The sequence below is a fragment of the Leptopilina heterotoma genome, unplaced genomic scaffold (assembly GCF_015476425.1).
Source record: "Leptopilina heterotoma isolate Lh14 unplaced genomic scaffold, ASM1547642v1 Lhet_197, whole genome shotgun sequence".
NCBI classification, from domain to species: Eukaryota; Metazoa; Arthropoda; class Insecta; order Hymenoptera; family Figitidae; genus Leptopilina; species Leptopilina heterotoma.
In genome coordinates, this window is record NW_025110913.1 from 69,937 (window position 1) to 80,249 (window position 10,313).

General features: G+C 21.5%; 1 protein-coding gene across 1 annotated transcript in view; it reads left to right on the top strand.

The window, feature by feature from the left end:
• The window catches only part of LOC122501010 (zwei Ig domain protein zig-8), a gene marked incomplete at its 5' end in the record, with an annotated part of 56,600 nt that extends 49,903 nt beyond the window's left edge, over positions 1-6,697 (top strand). Inside the window, one exon of the mRNA XM_043610214.1 lies at positions 5,100-6,697. Within this exon, the coding sequence (XP_043466149.1) occupies positions 5,100-5,206 (107 nt within the window). The remainder of the gene's footprint in view (positions 1-5,099) is intronic.
• Between the last annotated feature and the right edge of the window lie 3,616 nt (positions 6,698-10,313).

Sequence of the window (10,313 nt, forward strand, 5' to 3'; positions counted from 1 at the left end):
ATGGTTCAATGAAACTAAATTCAAAACATGAAAAAATCAATCACTCCGAGTCGGAGACTTGGAATGATCGATTTCTTCATGTTTTCTAATAATTTAGATTATCATAAAATTTAAAAAAAAAATTTAATTATTTCAAAAAATCCTAATAAAATCCTTCGCAAGAATTCAATTATTTTTACAAGTAGTAAAATTTCTCAAAAGAATTCAATTATTTTTATAAGTAGTAAAATTTCACAAAAGAATTCAATTATTTTTAAAAAAATGTAATAAAATTCGTTGCAAGAATTCAATTATTTTAATAAATAATAAATCGATTATTCGGAAATTCTAAGAAAATTCAATTATTTAAATTCAAAAATAAATAATTTATTTAATAATTTAATTTTTGTTAAATTTGAATTCTCATAAAGAATTTTATAAACAAATTTTTAAATAATTGAATTCTTTTGACGAATTTTAATAAAATTTTCAAGAATAATTACATTTTTCAAATGTGATTAAAATTCGATTAAAATTGTATTTAAAATAATTGAAATCCTGCGATGTGTTTTATTATTAATGGAAATAATTAAATGTTTTGCTTAGAATTTTATTAAGATTTTTTTTTAAATAATTAAATTTCTTTGAAAAATTTTATTAAAATAGTAGATATTTAAAATCATTGAATTGATGAAAATTTTTGAAAATAATTAAATTTCGGAGAAGAATTTTATTATTTATAAAGATACATGAAATTTTGACAAGAATTTTTAATAATTTTTGAACATAATTGAATTTCTGTGAAGAATTTTATTACTTTTGAAAATAATTGAACTTCTGCAATTATATTTGTAACTTCTTGAAAATTCAATTTTTTTGAGTGTTTTTAACAAAAATTCTTCTATAAATCCATAATTTTTAATAATTAATTAAATATGTAAAAAAAATGTAATTAATTTCAGAAGAATTTGAATTATTAACATTTTTTAAAAAACTAAGTTCTTTAAAATTTATAATTAAATTCATTGAAAATTGAGAAAAAATTAAATCTTCTCCCAAAAAAACAGGCAAAATCTGAGAAATATACTATTTTTGTCAGGAAAAAATTCAGCATTGGAACGAAATTTAAAAAAAATGCCGTGAAGAAAAAACAAGAGTAATAATAAGAAATGTGAGGAAAAAACTCTGGATTTAATACAAAACAGAGCAAATGTACAAAATCAAGAAGAAAAACCTTGAGAGCAAATAAAATAAGAAAGGTTTCGCAATATTAACTACAAAAGCTTGAGCTTTAACCAAAAGCAAAGCAATAGTATTATAAAATCTTTAAAAAAGAGCTAATGATTCTATCAAAAACAAGAGTTAAGGTGATAAATTCAAGAAAAAAGCTCGAAAAAGGAGCAACGATAAAGAAAATTTAAAAGAAGCTCCGGATATAGCAAAAACATAAGAGTCACAGTACAAAATTCAAGAAAAAAGCTCAAGAAGAGAACAACGATATTAAAAAAAAATTTTTAAAGCTCTAGATTTACCGAAAACAAAAGTGACGATACAAAACTCAAAATAAAAACCTCCGGATTTGACAAAAACCAGAATTAAAGTACAAAATTTAAGAAAAAAGCTTTTAATTAACAAAAAAAAAACAAGTTTAATAATATAAAGTAAAATAATAATTTACTGTAAAAAGAAAGGTAGTAAAATTTAGTACCAATTTTAGTACTAAATCGTAATTTGTTTCTATATTTAAACACCGAAATCATCTCTAATTTAGCACTATTTGACAGTATTGGATAAGAAACCTCTGTTTCTAATCAAAAATAGAACAACAGAATTTTAAAATAAAAAATCGAAGATTCTTATTTAGAAACTCTGAAAATAGCTTAAAATAAATTTCTCTTGTTATATATAGGTACATAGACTATAAAATGAAAAATGTAGAGACAATTTGACTATATTTCGATGAACGCAACAATAATTGTTGTATGGCTTGGAAGTTTTGCGGTTATTATGTTAAATTATGAGTATAAATCATTCACGTGCTCTTAATCCATTTATATTTAGAATAGAAATTGCTGTACATTCATTATAATGAAAACAAGACTTTCATGACATCCATCTCACTTGGTTCTGAATTTCAAGCAGGAGAAGATTTTCTACATGATACTTGAAAGCACTCACGTAAACGAAATAAAGCTCTCAAAAACAAAAAAAAAAATTTCTTTTCCTTTTTTAATTCCAAATTTATGCATTAGTTATTAACTAGTTTTTTCTATAAAATATATTAAAATGAAAAATCGTTCAAACAAATAAACTATATAATATTCTTCATTTGTTTAAATGTATTAATTTTTTAAAATTTTAATTCATAATTCTCGTCAAATAAAATCATTATGCTTATTAAAAAAAATTATCAAAAAAAAAAGAATTGTTATTCATTAAAAAATATGAATTTTACTCATTAAAGAGTTAAGCAATTTTTTTCTGTTGTTTTTTTCGTTTATAAAAAGTAAATACAACCAAAAAAACATTTATTTTAAACTAATTGGCTGAAACAACCAATCAATGTTTCACTTTTAATTCACTTATTTTCACAATTCAATGAATTTCATTTTAATTGCCAGTTTTACAAAAGATCACAGATTTCATAAATTTTTTATCATTCTCAGGTAATTTTTATTTTGTTTCATGAATATAACGTATTTATTAAAGAAGTATTTTTCAAAACCTCCGCAAAGAGGACCTTTAAAAAGGATTCCTTGAAATAAATATTTGTTGAATCTATAAAAAAAATTCTTTAAAACCAAGAAATAACATTTATTAAATCCATAACTGCTTAATAAAATTCCAAAATTCTCTAAATTTGAAAAAAAATTGTTTAAATTTGAAAAAGTATTCTATAAAACAATAAAAATGTTTTAAATCCAAAAAAAATTTCAAAAATAATTTCTTAAAGTCAATAAATATTTTCTGATTTCAAGAAGTATTCTTCAAAACCAAGAAAGATTCTTTAAATGCAAAAAAAATTCATTAAAATCAAAAGACATTCTTTAAATTCGAAACATATTGTTTAGATTGAAAAAAGTATTGTTTAAAACGATAAAAAATATTTTAAGAATAAGATTTTCAAAAATAATTCTATAATTCAATGATGTATTTTCTGAATCCAATAAGTATTCTTCAAAACCAAGAAAAATTCTTTAAGTCTAAAAAAAATTAAAAAAACAGTATTTCACTTATTCTTTTTATTTTGTGTTTGAATTTTCACGTTCATGAAAACCAAAATTCTCTAAAAGACACGTTATAACATTTATTTTCAATAAAAGAATTTCCAGAAATAAGAAATAAAATAAAAAGTACTTAAAAGCAGAAATATTCAAAATTGAATGTCCACAAATAAATTTTATAGAAAAAAAAGAGAAAAACAATTTCGATATAAAAACTTTCACACCAAAATTTCACATGTTTCCTTTTTTCTATCTTTTTTTCCACATCGAATTGCGCACAGTAATAATATTAATTAAAGACAAAACAAAAAAAATAAATAAATGTCATTGATGTGTACGTGTCTGTTTTTAATAGATGTTGCCTTTTGTTTAAAGGCACAATAGAAAGAGATTTAAATTGAACGAAAAATAAAAATAAATCGCGTAGTAGAATGGCACGTGCTGTACAAAAAGTGATTTGCTCGATTATATGCATAAATATAGGTTTGAAAATATAAACGACAATAATAATACAAAAATAATACGACAATAATAATTCAATTTTACGAAATTTCGATTATTCGAAAATTCTTCAATTAAATATACATTAGAAAATAAAAACTTGAAATAATTTTCAAAAATTTCGATTAAGCTTTTTGAAAAAAATTAGTTCCATCGAATTTTTAATTAAAAGTAAGAAAAATTCAAATTTTCAATGATTTTAATTTGAAACTTTTACAAAATTCAATGATTTCTAAAAATTGTAAAGTAACTTCTCCAAAATTCAATTCTTATCTAAAACTTTAACTAACATTAATTTATAAATCAATTTTCATTATTTATTATTTAAATACAAATATAAATAATTTATGGAATAATTGAATGTTTCTTAAAATTGGATTCTTGTACATGATTTTATTAATAAATTTTTAAATAATTAAATTTTTCGATGAATTTTAATAACATTTTTAAGAATAATTACATTTTTTGAGAAATTCTAGTTAAAATAGTCACAAAAATTTAGAATTTTCTTATAAATTCTAAACATTTAATTCCAGGCCTCGAACTAGGTCCATAAAATCTCGTAAAAGTCCGTAACTTTGCTTGAAGTCCGTAAAAGTCCTTTTTTTAAAAAAAGGTCCGTAAAGTCCGTAAATTGTACGATATAATTTGGATAATTGTAGGAATTCAAATTGATTGTAGGAATTCAATTATTTTCAAAAGTATAATAAAATTCTTCGCAAAAATTCAATGATGCTCAAAAAATTTTTAAAATTCTCGTCAAAATTTCAATTCTTTTTAGAAATAATTAAATTCTTCTCTAAAATTCAATTATTTTCAAAAATTTTGATAAAATTCTTGGCAAAATTTCAATTATTTTCAAAAATTTTCCTCAGTTCAATAACTTTCAATAGGTATCTACTATTCTAATAAAATTTCCCAAAAGAATTCAATTATTTAAAAAAAAATTTAATAAAATTCTACATAAACCTTTAATTATTTTCAAAAAATAATAAAAATTTCACAGGAATTTCATTATTTACAAATTTGTTTTATAGATTTCTTCGCAATCATTCAATTATTTTCATAAATTATAAAAACTTTACAGGAATTCAATTATTTTGGTAAATAATAAAATTCTTATTTGGAGTTCAATTATTTTGTTAAATGATAAAACTCATTGCAGAATTTCAATTATTTTTAATACAATTTTAATTGAATTCCTCGAAAAAATATTCTTAAAAATTTTATTATAATTCGTCAAAACAATTCGATTATTTAAAAATTTATTGATACAATTTTTTATGAGAATTCAATTTTAAGAAACGTGCAATTATCAGTTTTCAATAAAATATTAATTATTAATTTTTCCAATTTTCAATGATACCTATTAAAATTTTCCTTTTTTATTTTCAGGTGACAAAATGGCAGCGATTCTCCGACGGAAAACGTCGGGATCAAGCAGAACAAGAGAAAGTTTGGTGCTAACACTGATATTATTCAGCGCCGTTTTAGTGCGATAAACGTTTCATTAAAAAAGAAAAAAAAAATGTCCACAATTATCATTATTTCTTTTTTTGTGATAGGTAGATACATTTCGCAACTATTATCTTTTTTCAACATCGAGGTTAATAGCAGCAATTGGACAGCGCACTTTTCAAAAATAAAAAAGAAAACAAGAAAAAAAAATTTGTATTATCAAAAAGAGAATATAATATCACGAGTCCATTATCTGCCACCTAAATTGTGTAAATATTAATCCAAAATACTCGGTGGACGAAGGATGCCTATCGAGATGAGATTTGGCTATACTGACATGATGATAACAAAAAAGTATTTTAAGTTAAAATTCGAAAAAAAAAATTTCCTAAAATTTTATCGAAATAATGTTTTTTTCCATTTTTCCGCAACAATAAAGTAAATGAAAGAAGAAAGTGTCTTGCGGCGAAATTACTGGCCCGAGAGAACAGAGAAAAATCAACTAAAAATAAACAAAAGTTTCGTTTTAACAAAATATATATAAATAATTGTTTTGCAACATGAAGCCAGCAATTTCCTGAGGACAGAAATGAAATATTGATTTTGCATTTCGCGTAAAGCCGGCTCACTCGAATGTATCCGTCGCCGGATATAACGACACGGATATGAGAGAAAACGCCTTCTCTCTCTTCTTGAAATTAGACCCGATTTAACGAAAACGAAAAGTGTAGCACAACATATATATATAACACGTGTGTGTGTGTGGACTCATGTCAGTCTATCTCTCTCAATCTGCCATATCCTCGCAAGTAATCATTTTATCTTCGTTATATTTCCTGATCGAAATCGTTCGAGATCCTTCCCTCCCCCTTCCCTTATTCCCTTTATATAGTTCAATCGTTTGAGTCTTCGGAGAGAGAGAGAGAGAGAGAAAGATCTCTTCACTATTTTCATTATATAAATCCCAATCATCTCTTCCGGTTTTATTCCAGTAGCGGTGAAATCAAATAACTTATTATGCCCCTTTTCTGTGCTTCAATTATATATAATATAATCTCTGATAACAAAATTATTCTTTTAATAAATTTAACTTCTTCATTCTATTTCTCATTCTTGTTTTTAACTTTCTATTTAAAGAAAAGAAAAATCTGCAGTTTTTAATTATTAATTAGTTTAAAAGTAATCTGAAATTTCACTGCGGATACTCCGAAGACCCAAATACTGTACCAAATATAGAGATAATTTAATGTCATATGTATATTACATAATAGCGAGAGCCACCGAAATGCATATCGATTGTGCTTTATAGAAATATAAATAAAAAATCATCGCCATTTCAAGTACATTCGGATTTCAATTTAGTTGAATTTAAACAATTTTATATTTAAAAATTATTATAAATTTTTGTAATATATCCTCATTAGGTACCAATATTATCTCTCTAAATTTAAATCAGTAAAAATGTTTACTAATTTGTATCAGCAACTGGCTTTTTGCTGCTGAATTAGTAAGTTTTCCTAATAAACTAGTAGAAAATCCACTTTATTTAGTAAAATTTACTAATTCAAAAGCAAAAAGTCAAAGAAAGTAAATTTTTCTAATAAATTAGTCGAAATTACTATTTATTAGTCAAATTTACCAATTCAAAAGCAAAAAGTCAAAGAAAGTAAATTTTTTTACTAAATAAGTCGAAATTACTATTTATTAGTCAAATTTACTAATTCAAAAGCAAAAAAATCAGTCACTAATTCAAATTAGTAAACATTTTTACTAATTCAAATTTAAAGAGATCATTCTCGGTTCTAAGGAAAGTAATTATAATTTTAAAAATTAATATTCAATGAATAGAATTTTATAAATATTATTTTATACATAGTTGTTTATAAATATTATTTTACACTGAGAAAAATTTATTTGATTCATATAAACGAATACTTCTCTATTATTAAATAAATTTATTAAATATTTATAAATAAATATTTTATTGGCATTTATTCAAATCAATAAAATGGTGTTAGGTTCAAATATTCAAATTATTGGTTCAAATACAATATTTCTTTAATTTAAATAAAAATTACATGATTCAAGTAAATATTTATTTGTAAATAAAAATTAGGAATAATTTTCAATAATATTTCAGATAGAAATTTTAATTAATTCAAATTTAAATTCATTGAAATATGAAGCAATTTACGTCTATAAAGTGCTGAAAATTTAAATAAACGAAATTTAGGTAATTATTTCTTTTTCAAACGCAAGTTTGATTTTAAAATACAATAATAATAATTTAAATATTAATTTGAATCACAAATTTAAATAAATATTGTGTTTGCGTCACGTTTGCGTCACAATTTACAAAACTTTGAAAATGTTTAAATAAGATTTTTAATTTTTTTTAAAGTCAATAATTTAAAAAAATATTTATATCCAAAAAAATTTCGTTTAATTAAATTAATTTTTAAGTTTACAAAAACTGATAAATCTATATTTATCAGATTTATCAGGTTTTGCTAAATTTTTTTTCTAAAATATAAATAAATAAATAGGTTAAAATTAGCGAATTTTAAATTTATACCTAGTAGAATTTAAGATTCAAAAAATAAAAAAATTTGTTCCAAGGACTGATAATTTTTTATCAATATATAAATTAGGAATAATTTTCAATAATAATAAGAAAAGAAATTTCAATTAATTCAAATTTAGATGCTTTAAATATGAAGCAATTTACAAAACATTAAAAATGTTTAAATTAGATTTTTTGATTTTTTTTAAAATCATCAATTTTTAAAAATATTTATATCAGAGGAATATTTTGTTTAATTAAATTAATTTTTAAATTTCCAAAAACTGATAAATTTATATGTAGAACTTTTTTCTAAACATGATTTTTATGCATGATTGAAATAATACAAAATTGATAAAAATCACGTTTAAGAAAATAAAAAAATTAGTTTATCAGGTTTTGCTAAATGGTTTCTAAAATAAAAATAAATAAAAAAATATATAAATTGAATGACAAAGAAGTTTGAAATGAATGAATTGGAGATAGGTAAAAATTACCAAATTTCAAATTTATACTGTATAAAATTTGGATAAATTGAAATTTATATCAACTGAATTTGAACCTAATTGAAAATAAGATGATTTGAATTTCCAAATATTGAAAATTTTGACGAATTAAATTAACAGTCAACTAAGCTTTAAATCAATAAAATTTTTAACAAAGGAAAATTAAAAACACATAAAAATAAGAGTTAAAAACTAAAATTAAAATTTATTTAAAACATTTATTAAAAGTTTTTAGAAGCAAAATTTTTGATTAAAAATATTTGAAAAATTTACAAAATAGGTGAAAAAAATTAGCGAAATATGTTAAATAGGTGAAAAAAATTTTAAAAATGCAAAAGGTGACTTTGCATTCTTACAGTATTTGATTCCTGTAAGTAATTAATTATTTGAATTAAATAAACTTTTTCTATCAGTGTATAAATTTTATTTTGAATATTATTTTATAAATATTTCATAACTAGTATTTTAGAAATTTTATTTTATAAATATTTTGTAAATATTATTTTATAAACAGTATATTATTTTCTTATTTCTTTAATTTATAGACGTGAATGTCTTTATTTATAATATTATAAAGATCATAAATTATGAATATAATAATTCTTTCTTTCAAATGGGACAAATAAAAATCAAATCTTGTAAAATCCTTCTGTGTAAATAAAATTCTTATTTGCTTAAAAGCTTTTAAAGATATACTTAATATAGGAATTTTACTGGAAATAAAATTATTATTTGTCCTTAAAAATTACACGCGTAATTAAAACGTATTATTATAAATTTATGCTAAATTATAATTAAGGGAAATTTTAAGGAAGCGGTTATAAATTTTTTTTAAAGGCAGATGTGATATTGTGCAAAGAGGGTAGAAAAAAAAAGTTCTCCTCTCTCTTGTAAAAAGTTGACACAGTGTGTAATGATAATTTCTGCTCATTATACGTTATGTATATTATCTCATTTAAAATTTTCTCCTTTTTTTTATCTCCTAAGATGACTTTGATATGGCTATTTTACATAATCTTATGTAAACGACTAACTTTAGCTGCCTATGCATAAATCTAAAATTACAGCACACTTATTCGAAGATAATCGAAAAGAATAATTGTCATTTTTCTATATAGAAAAAACTTTCAAAATTAAAAAACCTACTAAAAAACTATTAACTATTAACTATCAACTAATAGTTTTATATGTAATTACTGAAAGTTACTCAAAAATTCTTTTAAAAGAATATTCTCATCACATTTTTTAATTTAATATATTTCCATTGAAAAATCAAAAAAGATAAAAAAAAAATCCTTTTCTTTTATTTTGTATATTTTTGTATACACATTTTAAAAAAATTGGCAAGATCCAAATTTACCCAAAAAAAAAAATTCACTTTTCAATGGAGAATATTAAATTATTGGGAAAATCATGAGATTCGTAAATATGATTCATAAAAAAATTTTAAGAGCAGCTTATGTTTTAATTGAAATATCTTCGTTAAAGGTAAAGCTGTTAGAATTCTTATTAAAACATGAAAATTTAATGGAAATAAAATCCAATGCATATTTATTCTCATGTTTTGTAATTCCCAGCATCCATTTTGCGCGCATCTTTGTATAAATTATCATCAACTCTCTGTATATATATATATATTCTTAATTTTATCATCTTTTTTTTTAATTCATAAAGACGAGAAATATATATTTAATTTTTAACTATTATCCTCATTTAAAAAATGTAAAACTCAAATCAATACACAGGTACTTACTATAATTCTTTGAAATATATATAGAAAAAAATTTAATCCAAGGAAATGAAATAATAAAATCTCTTTTTAAAACTATACGATTCAAAATTTATATTCATAAAACAGAATCTTTAAAAAGAGAATATTTTATGTGATATTCCATTATTTCTATTCAATTTTCAAGTGTATAAAAAAAAAATTTTTTTCTTTTATATTATACATTATAAGTGAACGAGATTAATCTAAAATTGAAATCTTTTTTTTTATTATATAAATTTAATAGTTCACGATCGATAAGCATTTCAAAGATGGCTAACGAAAATTTTAAGAATTAGAAATAATCACAAATT